Below are 20343 nucleotides of genomic sequence, written 5' to 3'. Positions count from 1 at the left end.
TGGCGTGCTGACGAGGAGGGGAGTGTCGTTGAAGCTGAAGGGAAAGGTGTATGCTGCATGTGTGAGAAGTGTTGTGATTTATGGGAGCGAGACATGGGTAATGAACGTATAGCAGCAACGAAGGCTGGAAAGGGTGGAAATGTGAATGGTTCGGTGGATGTGTGGAGTATCGTTGAGAGAGAGGAAGACAAATGATGAATTGCGAAAGATGATGGGAATAGAGCCTGTGATGGATGCTGTGAAGAGAAACAGGTTGAGATGGTTTCGTCATGTGTTGAGGAAGGATGAAAGTGACTGGTTGAGAAGAGTGATGGAAATGAATGTAAAAGGGAGTAGAGGACGGGGAAGACCGAGAAAGACTTGTCTAAAGATGGTGGAAGAAGAAATGCAGGCAAGGGGGTTAAACAAGGAGAGATGCAGAAAATAGGGCAAAATGGAGAAGATTGTCATGGGGACCGCAAGGCTAACCCCCGCTCTTGCAGGGAAAATGGCCTTCAAATGCCTGTTGTTGTTGATGATGCATATTATAGACTATTGTCCCGCGCATCTCGTTTGAAGGCTTTTTTAACACTCCCCCCAATAGCATTACCTTCTGCGGACCTAACAAAAACTTCCAATATATACTAATTTAATACATCAAAATCATATGATGAAGCCAGCCCAAACTTGTGTCTGGCATTTAAGTTCACTGTAGTTTGAACCGACCAGTTATTTATTGGGGGATAAACCACTATTTGCCTGCATACGATAAATATGCCCCCCTAACATAAAATAACAGTAATTACTCGTTCATGAAGCGAAAAGCAGGGTTAGGTGATGGGTTGCATACGTGTGGCGTACGTATGTGCATGCGTGCGTGTCTGCATTTTAAAAATTCATTTTGGTCCGTTTGACAGAAAATTTTACCATAGGAGCATCTCCACCTGTATAATTTTTTTTATTCATAATTGTGATGTCAAAGATTACGTGGAACGGACGCCATCTTTGAAGAACGTGCACCTCTGTATCTCCGAAACCACTCAATGGAAAAAAAATGTTAACATGGCTCATTGTAAAGAACTCCGCATAGGGAATAATATATGTCAATGATGATGTCATCGGTGCCTAATTATGACGTTGTGGCGGTTACCTTATGTGATTACCTTATTTGGGCATAATACACGTGCACGGGCCTGTTGGACTTGTGGTTGTGCGGACGTGACGCACGCGCGGTTGCCGGAGCCACGCCCTCCGAAGAGGGCTTTTGGCTTTATATAAGCATGCTGACTTCCGTTCGAGTTTAGTGTGCTGGATCTTGCTGTTACAATAAACCATCTTCGAACCCTACGAATGGCCTCGTTCTCTCGCCTTCCGCGACTCCTAAACTGGTGACCTCCGACTGCCCCCGAACGGATTCGGGGGCTGCGAATGAACACGGCAAGCGCGCCCTAGCCAGGGAAGCCACCTAAGCTGGTGACGCCGGCTTCTCCCGCACGGCTTCGGGCGCAGTTTCGAACGCGGTTTCGAAATGTCGGAGTTTCGGTAACGACGACGGCCATGACTATGAGGTTCGCGCACCGCGCTCGGCTCCTCCTCTACGACCGGAGGGGCAAACCTATTCCAAGACCCTCCGAAGGCGCGGCTGCTTCGTCACCTTCGCGCGCACTGACGTTGGCGGAACGGCTGTTTCGTCACCTTCGCGCGCGCTGACGTTAGCGGCACGGCCGCTTCGTCACCCTCGCGCAACTACAACTACAGCCGCAACGACTTCTCCGACCCTGCATCCTCGGGAGGCCCGCGAGGAACCTCGGCAGCCTCCCCCGAGGCCTTGACCAGCCCCTCGGTTGGCTCACCCGCTTTTCGCGTGCACCGCTTGAGCCTTCTCGGCACTGCACCCGCGAACTGCAACCTCGGGAGGCCCGCGAGGAACCTCGGCAGCCTCCCCCGAGGACTTGCCCAGCCCCTCGGTCGCCTCGGCCTACGCATAGGCCCGTGGAGTGCATTCTGGGGGGACGTATGTGGCGGTTACCTTATGTGCAGGTAACCGCATGTGGCGGTTACCTTATGTGATTACCTTATTTGGGCATAATACACGTGCACGGGCCTGTTGGACTTGTGGTTGTGCGGACGTGACGCACGCGCGGTTGCCGTAGCCACGCCCTCCGAAGAGGGCTTTTGGCTTTATATAAGCATGCTGACTTCCGTTCGAGTTTAGTGTGCTGGATCTTGCTGTTACAATAAACCATCTTCAAACCCTACGAATGGCCTCGTTGTCTCGCCTTCCGCGACTCCTAAAACGTCATAATTCGACAAGTATAACACTTCATCCGATCAGTATGAATTTTGTTTTTAACCTGCAACTGTTGGTCTGATGGACACAACATTTTCACCATAGAAGCTCCTCCTTCCCCTGTAAAATATTTTAATGATAACGATGACATCATAGGTCACGTGGTACAGTCTCCATATTGGAAAAATCGAAAAACGTTGCACCTCCATATCTCCGAAACCGCTACGTGGGAAAAAAATTGAAACATGGCTCATTGTAAAGAACTCCGCCTGTGGAATAATTGTTAACGATGGATGACATTATTGGTGCCTTAATTATGACATCATAATTTGACAGGGACAACGCTTCGTGTAATCAGTTTGAAATTTCTTGAGCATGATCTATGCAACTATTATATTAGAGAATATAAATGTATGATGTCATCGCTTACGTGGTCTGGCAGCCATATTGGATCAAAGAAAAAATCCTTTAAAAACAGAAGCGATAGCTCGCACCAAGTGGACTGCGCAAGGTAAGTATTCTGTGAATATCATCTAGTTAGAACTGCAATGCAAGTTTATTCTGATCTTAAAATATGCAATCACCTATTTTTTCATAATAATTATTGTGTTGTGCACAATTTGTTTAATTGAAGGCACATACAGAGATTGAAAAACAAACCACTCCGTCTTGAGTATATCAACTCAATCCAAACTCTCCATGACAGACTATGTTGTTACTCTCACCTGACATACATCTTTCAATACAATGGGTAAACTATAATGGCACTCAGTAGAGAGCATATCTCCACCTGGTTGGCCATATCACTCAATGGTGAAGAATCACTTAAAAAATTATACTAGCTGTATCCGGTTCTGGATCTTCACAAAAATTGAATGGATTCTTCCTCGTCACATAAACAACCTGTCCAACAAGTTTTGTCCAAATCCATCCATAACCTTTTGAGATATCATGCTATGCATCGTTTTTGGCCCTATCTCCCAATGGTGAAAAATCACTTGGAATTTAAATAATTCTCATATCCGAATCTATATTCAGATCTTCACCAAATTCAAATCGCCCTTGTCAGACACCAAACCGGCCCACCATGTTTCGTTCAAATCCGTCCACATCTTTTTGAGATATCCTGCTATGTATCGTTTTGGCCCTATCTCTCAATGGTGAAGAATCACTTAAAAAATTATACTAGCCGGATCCGAATCCCGATCTTCACCAAAATCTAATCATTTCGTCGGTGTCACATACGCTACATCTCTGCCAAATTCCGTCCGAATCCGTCCACAACTTTTTGAGATATTTTGTTCACAAACGGACAGACAGACAAACGGACAGACAGACAGGGGTGCAAACATAACCTCCATCCACCTTTGGTGGCGGAGGAAATAAGTGGGAGGAAGCATGTCAAAGCTAAGAATCACTAAAGATGCTATGACCATTTCGAATGTTTCACAATCCACAAATGGCCCACTCACCTTTTGTCATGATATATTTGATCCAGCTGTACAGAGGGAATATCAAGACAGATGCCAACTTTATACCACTCTGTCCCAAGCTGTCCAGAGATAGAGCACAGGTTGGACTCGGTGAGGTATCCAGTCTCTGCAGTAAAGGAAGCGAGTTGAGATTACAGCAGAATGTTGTGAACGACCTTGAAGTAGTTTAATGATAGTTAGTCTTCAGCAGTTATGCAAATGAACTAACAAGGCAAGCAGGGTAATTCAAGGCAAGCTTTTCAAAAGATGTGGGTTGTTGTATCCCAAGACCTTGTTCAAATTATTCTTGCAAATTCTGACAGTAAGCCAAATGGAAAACCACCCAGTCCATTCCTTGCGTAGATTACTGGCAGAGCATGGTACATATCAATCAATATTTCATTGTAATAGTCTAAAACCATTCCGAACAAGACAGAAGAACATAAAAAACATTAGTGATTAATCGTTGAATATCACCAAAAGCAGAGAAGAACAAAAAAAGAAAAACAAAGAAAGAAAGCTGACCAGGATTGCCGAGGTTGAGAGGAAGTTGTTGGAAAATCCCATTTTGTTGCATGTGCTGAGTAGTTGCATTTGTCCCAAATTGCTGCAGAGGTTAAAAAAATGGAAAAATATTGGAATAACATTAGAGTAACAAAAACATACTTGAGTACTCTGCTCAGGTAGTTTAGCTCCACAAGGTATGTATGCATCAACCTGATTACACATTGAAAACATATTTGCTTACAAATTGTTTAGTCTTGCACTACTGTCTCCATTATAAAATTTCAGGCTTCATAGAATACCTTACCCCACGCAGTGTTCACGTATATGATTAAATTGAAATAAAATAAAGATTTAAAAGGTCAAATAAAAAAATTATTTCCAGAACTTGACATTAACGCAGCGTCTCTTACACCACCTTATTTAACAAGTTACATTACTTCTTCGTGCCTGCCCATGCAAAAATGGTATAGCTATATCTATGGTATATGATTTGTACTCTCATATACCATAGCTGGTTATAGTTCTAATTACAGTAGTCTGCAGAGAATAACTACAGTCAATGGGTGCTATGGCTGTTTGTGTCCTTTATGACGTCCTTAAAAAACAAAGGGGCAATACTCCTGGGCGCTCACCTGGTAGAATAAAGCAGTATACTACACTGACAAAAGGTGTCCTTAAAAAACATAGGGGCAATACTCCTGGGCACTCACCTGGTAGAATAAAGCAGTATACTACACTGACAAAAGGTGTCCTTAAAAAACAAAGGGGCAATACTCCTGGGCGCTCACCTGGTAGAATAAAGCAGTATACTACACTGACATTTTCAACTGCAGCATGGTATTTTTAACCAATTTCAATGGTTGCTAGAAGACAGCAGCATGTACAATCATACTAACGTAATCATAAGACTTCAAACAAAGAAACAAAGAAAGAAACAACCTATTTTGGGGGGCAACCTCCTCCCCCCCCCCCACCCCCCATAGACTACCTCAGACACCAATTTTTTTTAATGCCGTGAACAAACTTTGGTACATCACGGGTGATGAAGGTTGTGGTAAAGTTTCATCGAAATAGTGTATGTAGTTTCAGAGAAAGAAGCAAATTCCTATTTTGGGGGGGTCAAACCTGGATCCATTTTGACCCCCGGTAAACCCCCTTAGACCCTGATTTTTTTTAATGCCGTAAACAAAATTTAGTCACAACCCAGCAACAAATATAATTTGTGCCAAATTTGGTCACAATCCCTTCAGCGGTTTCGGAGAAGAAGTTTCAAGTGTTTACGGACTGATGGACTGATGGACTGACGGACGGACGGACGAGGCGCCATCGCATAAGCTCCCCTGAACTTCGATCCAGGTGAGGTAAAACTAGAACGGCACTCAGTAGAGAGCATACCTCCATCTGGTGAACAGTTTACGTTTTGTATCTCAGAGTAGACCAGAAAATCACAATACAGAATTTATACAATGGAGAAACATTCTTAACCAAAATTGAATCGATTCTTCCTCGTCACACACCCAACCGGTCCAATAAGTTTCGTCAAAATCCATCCATAACTTTTTGAGATATCCTGCTATGTATCGTTTTTGGCCCTATCTCCCAATGGTGAAGAATCACTTAAAATTTTAAATAATTCTCATATCCGAATCCATATTCAGATCTTCACCAAAATAGAATCGAATCGTCCTTGTCAGACGCCCAATCTGTCCACCAAGTTTCATCCAAATCTGTCCACAACTTTTTGAGATATCTTGTTCGCAAACGGACAGACAAATAGACAAACAAAACAAACAGACAGATAGATAGACAGGGGTGAAAACATAACCTCCATCCATCTTTGGTGGCAGAGGTAAAGATGGAGAAAAATAGCAAAAATATATAATTAGTTGTTATAAATATATTGAAGTAATATATTTTGTGTTTGTTTGGACAAAAGAAGAAAGCAGCAAGGAGAGATGTGGAAAGTGTTAGAAGAGAAAAGGATGCGAGAAGATGATGGTGGGAAGAAGATTTATAAACTGGCTCATAAAAGGGATGAGATTGGGAATGACGCGAAGGGGGAGGACGTGATGAAGGATGGCAACAGGAAGCTAGTGACAGGAAGCTAGTGACAGGGAGAGGGAGAGGGAGAGGGAGAGGGAGTAGGGGGAAGGGAGAGGGAGAGGGAGAGGGGGAGGGAGAGGGGGAGGGAGAGGGGGAGGGAGAGGAGAGGGAGAGGGAGAGGGTGGGGAGGGGGTAGGGGGGGCAGTATTGAAGGTATGGGAAAGCTATTTTAAGGAGTTGTTGAACCAGGGAGAAAACAAGTTGTAAGCTGCACGTACCATGTTATGTAGAGGGGAAAGTGGAATTGGTGGAGATCATGGAGAGGAGGTGTTGACAGTCTTAAAGAGAATGAAGAAGGGAAGAGCATCTGGCATTGATGCGGTGCATATGGAGATGCTAATTGCAGCAGGAAAAGTTGGAGTCAGTTGGACGAGGGAATTGTTGAACGATTTGTCTGAGAGAGGGTTTGATTCCAGAGGATTAGAGGACAGGGATAACTGCCAATATGGAAGCAGAAGGGTGATGCATAGGATCCAGGGAGGCACAGAGGCATTATGCTCCTGAGTCATGTCATGAGGGTAATGGGTAGGATTCTGGATGGGAGTACAAGGAAGAGTGTGGAGAGTGAGATAGGCGAAGAACACCAGGAGATTTAGAAATGGTAGGGGAACGACGGATGGGATGTTCACCCTGAGACAGTTGGTGGAGAAGGGCTTGAAGATGCAAGGTGAAATGGCATTAGGATTTGTGGATCTTGAAAAGGCCTGTGACACTGTCCCAAGAGAGATGGTGATGGCGACACCGAGAAGGATGGGAGTGCCGGAATCAGAAGTTAGGTTGGTAGAACGTATGTACGAGGGAAATAAGGGAATAGTTTTGGATGGTCCAATGATGTGAGAGTTCAGGGTGAACATCAGTTTGAGGCATGGAAGGCTCTCGCAACCCACATGGTGATGGAGCTGATAAGCAGGAAGTGATGGAGGTGATGGATTAGATATGCATCGCAAAACATGGAGGGAGGATGTTGTACAATGTGGACGATCTTGCCGTTGTAGCAGAGAGTAAGCAGGAGATGCAGGTGGTACTGGGGAGTGGAAGGAGGCATTTTGGAAACATGGATTGAAGATGGGTATAGAGAAGACTGAGGTAATATGGGTCGAGCAGCAGAGAAAAGAAATGAATATCAGGTTAGAGGGGAAGTAGATTAGGCAGGGAAATTGGCTTTAATATATCGGGGGAACGGTGACAGGGGATGGTAGTTCAGAGGAAATGGTGCAGAGTATGATACAGGTGGGTGCGAATGCATGGTGGGTAGAGGGATTGATGGCAGACAGAAAAATGCCAAGGGAATTGAAAGGGAAAGTTCTGATGTCTTGTGCAGCACGCGCCTACCTTTACGGTCTAGAGACGGTGGCACTGACAGAGACAACAACAAAGGTTGCATTTTTGTGAGAACAACTGGCTGAGGAGGAATGTGGGAGCGAAGACGGTGGACAAAAGGAGAATGGATGAACTGAGTGAGGAGATTGGTGTGCAGATGAACATGATGGGGAGATTGGTAAAAATCCGGTTGAACCATGCTGGACACTTAGTGCGGATGGAGGAAGAGGGAATGGCAAAGAATGGATAGGTTGAAGGAGTGAGGTAAGAGGAAAAGAGGTATGCCATGGCTGAGATGGAAGGATTGTGTGAGGAGGGATATCAATAAGGTGGGGGTGGTTGGAGAGAGATGGCTGAAGACAGAGGGGAATGGAGGAGTATCGTGGTCAAGGCAGGGCAGAAGCTTGGTACCATTGGTACCCCAAATTAAAGGGAAGGGAGGAAGAAGAGGTCATTTTGAGGTACTGGATGTACATGTAATCACATTCCAATGGTTGTATCGCAATTGGCATTCCAAAATAAAATTTGAGGCAGTGAAACTCTGATTCAATGAGTCAAAGTTGACTTCCAATGTATAGTTTATTCTAATAGATAACACCTTGAAGTTGTAAGAGAAACTCACGGATGATGGTAGCTTCACAGGTAATGTGGCAAGGTGCAGTGCATCAGGGCCTTTTCTCCACCTTGCTTTCACCACTGGCAGCATGTCAGGCAACTCTCCCCGGTAAAATGACACCTTGAGAAAAGTTTTTGAAACTCAATGTCTTCTTGAAGCAAGGTATCACCAAAACCAAAGTATGGCAACTATAGCACATCACAAATAAATTAAGTGAAAATTATTTAGCAAAACATTTTCTACAAGAAAAGTGTATTTTATCCCAGCAAAGAAAAGGAAGTGTTTGACTTGGTATTCCTCGCTTTAAAACAACAATGAACAAAGATCTCAACAATGAACAATGAAATCTCTTTTATACCCCTGCTAATTTCACCCCAAATCCTCTTTTTTGAAATACCAACTTCTTTCCTGGAAGTCCTTGTGTTTATACTTCTCCAACCCCCCCACCCCCTCTTCCCATGCCACCTCCCCCCAAGCCCTCTCCCTCCCACACATTCCCGATGTCCCTGCTCTCAAATGTTGTGTCTATGTGCTTCCCGTTCTCTCCCCATCTTGTCTACCGCTCCCCTTTTTATATACTTTGTTTGTTTGTCTGTTTGATTTATTTGTGTGATAAATGTTAGCTCTTTCACGAGCCTCGATTCTGTATACAAAAAAAAAGAAGAAAAAAAGAAAAAAGGAATTAATAACCGTATAACACAGGATTCAGCAATAGTGTCTTTTTAGATAATGGGAGGATGAGTGAACAAACTCGAGTGATCACGATTGTGATCCCCATGCTTTTTAAAACAAACCACGGTCGGGCCTAGGGGAGTGGGGGGATTTTTAATCGGCATCTTCTGTCTGTCCGTCACACTATCTCCTCCTAAACGGTTGGGCATAAATTAAACAAACTTGGTAGTTATGATTACCACATAGCAAGAAGGCGCAAGATCAGTGCCATTTTTGTTCCCAACTTCCACATTCCTTTCAATCTCATTCTTCTCTCCAGGTCTTCAAGACAGCTGTACACCACCTAGTGGGGTTCCCACCATGAACAAATTTTCATTTTCACTTCAAGTTTTTGAAAAAGTTTAGTTTTTGGTACCAGGTCGAAGCTTAGGGTCTAAGTAACAATTTTGGTCCGAGTGGACAAAGATCACATGGAGTCTTCATACATTCCCGCCATTTTCCAACATGGCCGCCATCAAAATCTAATACTGACAATATCTCGGAAACTAATCAACCTAGAAACATGAATTTGGTGTCTATACCTAGGTTTTCATGGTCAAGGAATCAAATAAAACCATTTCTGACTACATCAGAGTATTTATTTGTCCCGAAATGGTAAAATTCAAGATGGCCGCCACCAAAATCCTATATCGGCTATACTTCCAAAACCACTAAACCTTCAGTCATGCTGTTGGTGTCCATGCCTAGAATTTTATGGCCAGGGAAGCAAACAGTTATGTCTCTAAATCAGTAGGTGTATCTCTGTTCCCCAAAAGTAGAAAAATAACCATGGCAATTAGGATCTCACATTTATCCTTTGTGATCATGGAATCAGCTTAGGTTGTTTGCTGGAATATCTGTGCAGTACACGAACTCATTAGCACATTTTCTAGTCGCATTATATATCTGTTGATATATCAGTATGTATCCAAATATCTAAATACAATAGCCATTGTGTTATATAAGTCAGCACACATGAATACATTTTGTATATTTGGAAATCGGTTTGGATAATTCATATGTATGTGCAACTGCTTCTGCTGAATCCCTACTTGTCAGATTTTTGTGTTATGTTATGTCCATGTATACTTGATTATGCTTGGTTATTATATACTTACATGTATTTTCTTTTCGTTCCAGGCTAGTGTGATGGCTGAGACAACGAACTGTGAGTTGTGTGTCCTCTGCCAAGAAAAAACAAACGAAGAACTTGTCTGTCCTCTTGACAACCCAGTTGGTGTACGTAGGGCGGAGGCATACAAAGATATTATCAGCCTTGTAAATCAATTCCGAGATGTTGATGCTGCACCTCACCCAAACTTGGAACTTCCAGATGAAGGATCTATGCAAGCAAATCGAGCATCCTGACACAAAACATGTCGTCAGTTGTACAAGGCATCAGCACTTGACCGGGCAAAAACACGTTCTTCCAAAGGCTTGCCACCTCTACGAAAACGACCAAGAAGATCTAGCACAGAAACTAATCGAAATTTATGTCTCTTCTGTAATGAAGAAACGAGTAAAGATGACCATTCATTCCAAAAAGTTTCCCTCACCGAGAACATCCATGACAAAGCAGTTTCATTGGGAGAGGATCGCATTGTAGCACGGCTTGCAGAAGGAGATCTGGTAGCTATTGAAGCTAACTATCATCGATATTGCTACACTAAATTCAACCGTCGGCATTATGAAATGCTAATCAGTACAAAACAAGGTCAAGTCACCCAAGACACTGAAATCACAGTAGAAAATGAGCTACTACAATTCGTCAGTGAAGAAATTGCTGGAGGACGTAGAATCTTTGCTCTCCAAGATTTGACAGATATGATGACGGAAAGGTTGGGACAGCATGAGATTCGTAAGACAGTGAACTGCACACGCCTGAAAGAGAGAGTACTTGAACACTTCCCACATCTGACAGAAGAAAAAGGGATCCGAAATCGAGTATTCCTTGTTTGCTCAGAGACAGCTCGAAAAATCATCTCCAGCGCGAGCCAGACACCAGAGGAAGAATCACGTACCTTACTGTTGGCAGCATCAATTCTACGTAAAGCAGTTTTGGATCATGATACTGCTTTCAATTTCAAGGGGTCATTTCCTGAAGGTTGTGAGGAATCTGCTGTTCCAACAAAGCTGAAATATTTCTTTCGTCAACTGCTTACTGGTCCTAAATCATCTCCTATGCAAGACAATTCCAGGACAGTTCTCTCCATGAGTCAACTAACCATGTTGAACATCACTTCTCTTCCTGCAAACTGGAGATGTGAGCCTCCTCTTGCAGTGTTTTTGGCCTTAAAACTGCATTCCCAAACAAGGAGCAAGAAACTGGTACAACTGCTACATCAGTATTGCCTTAGCGTGTCATATAAGAGAGTGCTTACCATTGAAGTTGGATATGCACAAGCTACTGCTGAAAGAGCACATGCCAACGCTGATATAGTCTGTCCTAGCAACCTTCGTCAGCAGATTTTTACGGTTGCAGCCCTTGACAATCTAGATCACAATCCTACGTCCAGAACAGCCACATCCTCATTTCATGGAACAGGTATCTCCATGTTTCAGTTTCCTTCAGTAGAAAACCCAGGGCTGGACCAAGAACCTATAGAAATCGACTTCCATCGACGAGCATCAAGCACCAAGGGACCAATGCTGCCTCCTCTGTACACGTTTGTTCCACCTATGAGCCGGAATCTTGTCACCCAACCTCCTGTGAAAGACGTGCAGCCACAGTCCATGGCGTCATTTGACAAGGAGGAACACCATGAAAAGGCCTGGATGAAAATGGTGCAGGAAAATATGCAAATGGAATTTGAAAGTGAAACTGTTCCTCCAATTATGTGGTCGGCATATCATGCTTCTCGATCGGATGCTGTGGGATCAACAGAGAAATGTATTGAAGCCATGCTACCACTATTCCGTGATAAAGCAGCTACACCAAAAATGATTCGACATGGAATGGACCTGGTCAAGAAAACAACCGAGTTCCTCAACCCACAGCAAATCCCAATCATGGCAGTGGACCAGCCACTCTTTGATATTGCCAAGAAAATGCAATGGTCCTTTCCTGAACTCTTTGGAGAAGATACGTTTCTGGTGATGTTGGGAGGGCTCCACATCGAAATGGCTTTGTGGGCGACTATGGGAGATTTCCTACGAGGGTCTGGATGGCCTGAAGCCTTTGCAGAGGCTGGCATTGCCTTGACAGTAGCTGCAGCGACATCTTACTTGAGAGCAAATGATCCAATGAGAACACGGTATGCTCACCAGATTACTGTTGTGGTGCTCGATAGTCTACTGAAACGAGCCTATGAGGACGGCGGAAGTGAAATGACCTTCGACGACTGGGTCTCTGTAGCTTGCAAAGAGAAACCAACAGTGCAGTTCTGGTTACTCATTCACAAGTACGAACAGCTCATCTTCATGTTTATTAGATCACACAGAGAGCGAAAGTTCAAACTTATGGTGGCTACTCTGCAAAACCTTGTGCTTCTGTTCTTTGCACTTGATCACCAGAATTATGCAAGGTGGGTTCCCGTATTCATCAGAGACCTTGAAAGTCTTCCATCTAGCATCCAAGAGGAGTTTGAAGCAGGTCACTGGGCAATAAGTCGAAGCAATCATCGTTACTCTTCCATTCCGATTGATCAAGCACACGAGCAGGCCAACAAACGGGTGAAAGGGGTTGGGGGAGTGATCGGGATCACAGAGAACCCTGAGATGCTAGAACGCTGGATTGCAACTGGTCCAGAAATTAGCCGTGTTCTAGAGCAATTCACTGATGTAGATGACGACGAAGATCAAGAGCTCCCTCATCACGAGGAAGGAAGTACATCCCAGCACCGATTTAGGCGTCATGTCACAAATCTCATGGATGTGCTGCAAAGCAGAGGGAATCCCTTTGAAGAGAGTAGTGCAGAACTAGTTACATTAGACAATAAAGTGTGTGTTGACAAGTCTGCCGCCACATCGGTCCGTGTCTTAGAATCTAGAGGACAAGAGCAGTATGACCACTTTCGGAAGAATGTGCTGGACTCAAATGATGTACCTCTGGCAGCTCCGATCAAGAAAAACAACTTGCTGCTGTTCCATGAAGAGAAAACTCGAAAAAAGACAGCACTTCAGAAGAAGGTGCAGCACTTCAAACAACATACAGAGCTGTATGGACAAGCATTCATTATGGTTGATAGCCGGGGTGGAAATTTGGAGGAATTTTTCCGTCACGAATCCTCCTCATCACCAGATGCACTGGCTTCTGATGGGTCCATCAACTCTTGCACCAAGTCAGATTTATTGGCGTGCATTATGGAAGCAAGTGCAAGTACCGGACTATCCGCGGATGAGGAGCTCGTCGCACCAGATGATTATGGGGTCATCGTTATTGATGGTGGTGCACTGATCCACTCTCTTCCTGGCACAACTGTCCAAGGCAAAACATTTGATGAATATTTCACCAAAGTATTCTGCCCAAGAATCCAGCATGAGTTGAAAAGAGCAGCGAGAGTGGATATTGTATGGGATCAGTATCGCACAATGTCAATCAAAGCGACCACAAGAGAAAAGCGAGGAACAGGCACACGACAGCGAGTATCTGGTTCTGCCAAAGTGCCTGGAAACTGGCAAAACTTTTTGGCTAATGCCGAAAATAAAAAAGAGCTCTTCTCATTCCTGTCAACAAGCATTGTGCAAACACCATTCCAAGATGGCAAACAGGTTTATATCACTTCTGGTGACCAAGTCCTCAATGCAGGGAATGGACCGCCCATGGGACGATGTAATCATGAGGAGGCAGACACTCGTGTCCTGGTACATCTTCTTCATGCCCTCCAATATTCATCACTGGGAATGGTCTATACTGGCGACACAGACGTTGTCGTAATACTTCTGTGTAACTTCCACCACATCAAGGCGGTGAATCCGGAGTCAGATATCTGGATTTCTTTCAAAGCAGGAAAGACAGTCAAAATGATCTCCCTCAACAACATTGCCTCAAGTTTGGGTGTGACAACGTGCAAAGCCTTGGCTCTCTTTCATGCATTCACTGGATCAGACAGCACGTCAGCTTTCAAATTCAAGGGCAAGCGATACTGCTTCAAGCGGAAAGATGAGGTTCCACCCCTCTTGAGTGAGTTTGCGACAATTGCTAGCACCCCGTTTCTTACATCGCCAGAGTTGAGGGAAGTGGTGAGTCACTTTGTTTGCAAAATGTACTCCAACGAACCTATCACTGATGACACCAACGTTGACCTTGTTCGAATGAGGGTTTTCTGTCACAGGACTAGGGATGTGGAAAGAATACCCCCTACAAGTGATGCGCTGGACCAACATCTCAAAAGGAGTGTCTTCCAGGCGAGCATCTGGACGACAGCGCACGAGCCACTGGCACTAGTCCCAAGCCCAAGCAATCATGGATGGATGGAAAAAGATGGCCAACTGGTTCCCATCTGGACCACGTTGCCCCTTGCCAGGGATGTGTTTGATCTAGACGTAAAATGCGCGTGCACAAAACCTTGCTCGTCATGCAAGTGCAAAAAAGCTGACTTGAAGTGCTCACGTTTATGCAAGTGCACATGTCCCAACTAAATGACCATGATGGTTGTGAGAATGAGTAATGATTTTTTAGTTGCACTTACCTAATCAATCAAATATCACTAAGAACAATGAAAATAGAATGTTCGGTTTATATTCATGGTATTTTATAGAATTTACGTTCGTATGTGCTTAATTGTTAACATGCATAATTCTGCTAAATTCTGCTATAACGTTTGTTGTGTAATTTACCATTTCGGGACAAATAAATACTCTGATGTAGTCAGAAATGGTTTTATTGGATTCCTTGACCATGAAAACCTAGGTATAGACACCAAATTCATGTTTCTAGCTTGATTAGTTTCCGAGATATTGTCAGTATTAGATTTTGATGGCGGCCATCTTGGAAAATGGCGGGAATGTATGAAGACTCCATGTGATCTTTGTCCACTCGGACCAAAATTCTTACTTAGACCCTAAGCTTCAAAATGGTACCAAAAATCAAACTTTTTCAAAAACTTGAAGTGACTGATGCCCCAGGCCCCCCCCTAACCCTCTCAGATTGTCCTCAATCCAAAACCATGATCTTTTCTGCCCCCGTTAGCCCCCACCTACCCCACCCCAATCCTTCCTCCTTCAAAATTTACAATTTTCCCTCCTTGGAGTTTCCTTGTGTATTAATGCGGCCCACCTCATAAATCCTCTCCTGCCCCCCCACCCCCCTCCCGTTCCTCCCCACACCCATTGTTTGTCCAGGTTTGCCTCTAGCTTGGTCTTAAACTCATCTGTTGGGGTTTTCCCTTTCTCTCTCAACTGTTCCTTTTGTCCTGTTGTGTCCGGATCCGTTCAGTGTACACACTAGTATTACTTCTTCCACGAGCCGAGACTGTGTATCCAAAAAAACCCATTACAGGCACATTTTAAAATGAAACTTTGTTTATGCAATCAACAGTGTGGCTGTATGTAATGAAATTGGGGCATGAAATATGTCATGATTTTTTGAATTTGACCCCCGGTTCATGCCCGGCAGTGGGGTGGGCTGAGGATTACGAGAGTCAAAACGGGAAATAATTTTTTTAACCCAACATTTGATATTGGGCCATGCGGTGGTGGTTCGGATACGTGGTGGTGCCATTGCAGCTACTTCAGCAGAAAGTTTCCTATTTTTGGCAGATTTGCAGAACAAGGCAGGAAATAAGGGGATTGTGGCGGACACAAAAGCCCACTGGCGTGGTGACATCATTCCGCGCACCAAGTGGGCGGTGGCCACGCCCGAGGGGTAGGCGTGGCCTGAGGATATACACGGGGCGCGCAGCCCGGAGCGCGCTGGTGTTACAGTGAGCTCCTGAAATAAAGACGCTTATAAGTTACCGCTTGTCCGCTTCCTCCTTGCTCGCAAGCAGCGCGCGTAACGCCGCGCTTTACTGGTGACCTCGACGTTGGATCTGCCGGAGCGATCCTTCCACACACGACGCCATTGCCATGGCCAACTTCATCAAACTTCCCGAATTTTGGGAGGCCCAGGCCAAAGTCTGGTTCGTCCAAGCCGAAGCCCAATTTCAGCTTCGGCGCCTCACCGGCGACGACACGCGCTACTGCCACGTCGTCGCCTCCCTCGGGCCCGGCACGGCCGCTCGAGTTGTGTCCGTCCTTCGCCACCCACCGGACGGCCACAAGTACGAGGCACTCAAGCGGCTACTCCTAGCCACGTTCGGCCTCACGGACGACGCACGGGCCGACCGCCTCCTGGATCTCCCCGAGCTCGGCGACACGCGCCCGTCAGTCCGAATGGACCATATGCTGTCACTGTTGGGCGACGAAGCCCCCGGTTCTCTATTCCGGGCGCTTTTCCGTCGCCAACTTCCAGCGCAGGTTCGCCTCGCGTTGGCCGGGACCGTGCTAACGGAACCCCGAGCATTGGCAGCCGAGGCGGACAGGTACTTTGCGGCCGTCACGGACCTCGAGGCTGATGCTGCTGATGATGCTGATCCACAGCATCAGCTTACACAGCATACGCAGCATGCTGATACGCACCTCGTGACCGCCGCCACGCCCCGCCCACCGCCGCGGTGAAAACCGCCAACTCCACCGGCCTGGCGGAGCCAGCCGCGCTCCTCCAGCTCCACCACCTGGTGCTGGTTCCACACCAAGTTCGGCCACGAGGCTCGGCAGTGTCATCCGCCATGCTCCTTCAACAGGTCGGGAAACGCCCGGGCCGGCGCTCAATAGTGGCGATGAGCGCCGGCCGTTCGAGCAGCCTGCTGTTCATAACGGACACCTTATCCGGGCGCCGTTACCTGTGCGACACGGGAGCGCAGGTGAGTGTCGTTCCCGCCGGTACGTCAGACAAGCACGCCGCGGGCGGGGGCCCCGCGCTGCTTGCCGCGAACGGGACGCCCATCCGTACGTACGGAAAACGCTGCCTCTCTCTGCGGTTCGGAGGGCAGGTTTTCCGATGGACGTTCGTCACCGCCGACGTGCCCATGGCACTGCTTGGCGCGGACTTCCTGTGCGCTAATGGGCTCCTGGTCGACGTAAAGCGCAGACGTCTTGTCCAGGCCGAGACGTTCAGCTCGCTCGCTTGTGCGCTGCCCAGCTCGTCGAGCAGCTCAACGAGCGGCTCGCCGAGCGGCTTGCCAAGCGGCTTGCCGAACGGTTCGGTTCCGGCCACGTTGATCTGTACGCTTCCGGCAGCGGACGCATTCACCCGCCTCCTCGCCGGCTTCCCGGCCCTCACGTGGCCCACCTTCTCGGCGGGGGCCGTCAAGCACGGGGTGGCCCATCACATCCCCACCGTCGGGCCACCGGTCTACACCCGGGCACGCCGCCTCGAGCCGACGAAGCTGGCGGTGGCAAAAGCGGCGTTCGCTACCCTGGAGCGACTCGGCATCGTTCGGCGCTCGGAGAGTGCTTGGGCGTCGCCGCTACACATCGTGCCGAAGCCCGGCGGGGGATGGCGACCGTGGGGGGGGACTATCGCCGTCTCAATGACGCCACCACCCCCGACCGCTACCCCGTACCCCACATTCAGGACTTTTCCGCCCGTTTGGCGGGCATGTCCTTCTTCTCAAAGGTGGACCTCATACGCGGCTACCATCAGGTCCCCGTCAGGCCGGAGGACGTCCCGAAGACGGCGGTCATCACGCCTTTCGGACTCTTCGAGTTCCTGCGGATGCCCTTCGGTCTGAAGAACGCGGCTCAGGCGTTCCAGCGACTGATGGACAGCGTCCTGCGCGACTTGGATTTTGTCTACGTCTACCTGGACGATATCCTTGTCGCCAGCGCGTCCCGCGAAAAGCACCTACGCCACCTCCGCACGCTCTTCGAACGCCTGGGCCAGCATGGCCTGATTGTGAACCCCGCAAAGTGCCGGTTCGGCGTCGCCGTAATCGATTTTCTGGGGCACCGTGTCACCAGGCACGCAGCGGTCCCCCTGCCGGCCAAGGTGGAGGCGGTGAAGGGGTTTCCGCGCCCCCGCACGATCAGAGGGCTGCAGGAGTTCCTGGGCATGGTGAACTTTTACCATCGGTTCCTGCCCCGTATCGCCCAGCTCCTGCGCCCCCTGCACGAAGCTCTCCGAGGTAAGCCGGGCAAAGGCGACGTTACCTGGACCGAGCAGATGGACACGGCGTTCACGGGCGCGAAGCTCGCCTTGGCTAACGCCACCATGCTCGCGCACCCGGCGCCCGATGCACCGATCACCCTCACCACCGACGCCTCGGACTATGCGGTGGGCGCGGTGCACGAGCAATGGGTGCGTGGAGCTTGGCAACCGCTGGCGTTCTTTAGCCGGCAGCTTCGCCCGCCCGAACGCCGTTACAGTACCTTCGACCGCGAGTTGCTCGGGCTTCACTTGGCGGTCAGGCACTTCCGCCATCTGCTCGAGGGCCGTGCGTTCACGGCCTTCGTCGACCACAAGCCGCTGATCTTCGCGATGGGCAAGGTCACCGAGCCGTGGTCGGCCCGGCAGCAGCGTCACCTCTCGGCCGTGTCCGAGTACACAATGGACATCCGGCACGTCGCGGGGAAGGACAACCCGGTGGCGGATTGCCTTTCCCGGGCCGTCGCCCACGCAGTCCACCTCGGCATCGACTATGCCCGGATGGCAGCAGACCAGGCCGCTGACCCCGACGTCCAGGCCTTGCGGACCGCCGTCACGGGCCTCCGCGTCACCGAGGTGCCGTTCGACGGCGCGGGCGCGGCCCTCTTGTGCGACGTCTCCCTCGGGCGGCCTCGCCCCATCGTGCCCGCGGGCTGGCAGCGCCAGGTGTTTGACGCCATCCACGGCCTGTCCCACCCGGGCGCGAGGGCCTCCCAAAGGTTGATCGCCGACAAGTTCGTCTGGCATGGCCTCCGGAAGGCCGTCCGTGGCTGGGCCAGGACGTGCCTCGCGTGCCAGCGCGCCAAGGTGCACCGGCACACCCAGGCCCCGCTGGCCCCGTTCACGGTGCCGGAACGCCGGTTTGACCACGTCCACGTGGACCTGGTGGGCCCTCTGCCCCCCTCGCGGGGTTTCACCCACGTCCTCACCATGGTGGACCGCACCACCCGGTGGCCAGAGGCCGTGCCCTTGGCGTCGACGACGGCGGCGGACGTCGCGCAGGCTTTCATCGCCACCTGGGTCGCCCGGTTCGGCGCCCCCTCAGACATGTCGTCCGACCGCGGCCCCCAGTTCACCTCGGAGCTCTGGGGGGCGGTCGCGCAGGGGCTCGGGGTCCGGCTGCACTGAACCACGGCCTACCACCCCCAGGCTAACTGCCTGTGTGAGCGATTTCACCGCTCATTGAAGGCCGCGCTCCGGGCCACCCTCCGCGACGGCGGCTGGGTCGACAGGCTCCCCTGGGTCCTGCTGGTCCTCCGGACGGCGCCCAAGGAGGACCTGCGAACATCCGCGGCGGAGTTGGTCTTCGGGCAACCGCTGCGGGTGCCGGGCGAGTTCCTCCCCGACTCCACGGCACCATGGTCCGCGGCACAGCAGCGCTCCGCTCTGCAAGAGACCGCCCAGAGGTTCGCCCCGGTGCCAACGGCATGCCACGGGCACCCACCGACGCACGTCGCCCCGGAGCTTCGCACGGCGGAGTACGTCTTCGTCCGCCACGATGCCCACCGGACACCACTGCGGCCCCCGTACGACGGGCCTTTCCGCGTGCTGGAGACCGGGGTGAAGCACTTCACCCTGGACATCGGCGGTACTCCTGACCGCGTGTCTGTAGACCGCCTCAAGCCGGCCCACCTCGACGTGGACCATCCACCGCCAGTGGCCCGACCCCCGCGTCGGGGCCGCCCCCCTGCGGGCGGACCCCCGGCACCGCCCAGCCCCGCCGCCACGCCGCCCCCCGGTCCTGCACTCATCCCAGGGGCAGCCAGGGGCATCCCACCTGGCATCCCTGCACCCCGGACGCCGCCGATCGCCAGGGGGCGCTTCGGCCGGGTCATCCGTCCGCCCCGCAAACTGGCCCTCCAGGTGCGCGGCAATTCTGGGGGGGCGCGTGTGGCGGACACAAAAGCCCACTGGCGTGGTGACATCATTCCGCGCATCAAGTGGGCGGTGGCCACGCCCGAGGGGTAGGCGTGGCCTGAGGATATACACGGGGCGTGCAGCCCGGAGCGCGCTAGTGTTACAGTGAGCTCCTGAAATAAAGACGCTTATAAGTTACCGCTTGTCCGCTTAAGCAGCGCGCGTAACGCCGCGCTTTAGGATTTTATTTTCTCTCATAATCCAAGATGCTTTGCAGGTTTGGTGGAATGTTTCTTGTATTGGAGGGTTGATGGGAGGAAGGGGGCAACGGGGGGGGGGGGGGGGGGCGGTTAGAGTCCCT

The 20343-nt window shown here is 49.3% G+C and overlaps 1 protein-coding gene across 7 annotated transcripts in view; it reads right to left on the bottom strand.

The window, feature by feature from the left end:
* Positions 1–20343, bottom strand: part of PIDD1 (p53-induced death domain protein 1) — a 107980-nt gene that overhangs the window by 17054 nt on the left and 70583 nt on the right. For 6 of the 7 annotated variants that reach the window (XM_068125376.2, XM_068125379.2, XM_068125377.2 and 3 more), the window contains 3 exons: positions 8294–8407; positions 4267–4348; positions 3742–3868 (listed from right to left, as the gene is read on the bottom strand). In XM_068125376.2, the coding sequence (XP_067981477.2) occupies positions 3742–3868; positions 4267–4348; positions 8294–8407 (323 nt within the window). Of the gene's footprint in view, positions 1–2699; positions 2790–3741; positions 3869–4266; positions 4349–8293; positions 8408–20343 lie in introns of all 7 variants that reach the window. The other variant, XM_068125378.2, reaches the window with a different exon arrangement.

Source organism: Myxine glutinosa, chromosome 8, assembly GCF_964187855.1.
Source record: "Myxine glutinosa chromosome 8, kmMyxGlut1.1, whole genome shotgun sequence".
NCBI lineage: Eukaryota > Metazoa > Chordata > Myxini > Myxiniformes > Myxinidae > Myxine > Myxine glutinosa.
The sequence above is the reverse complement of the archived record's forward strand: the minus strand, read 5'-3'. Positions and strand labels throughout refer to the sequence as shown.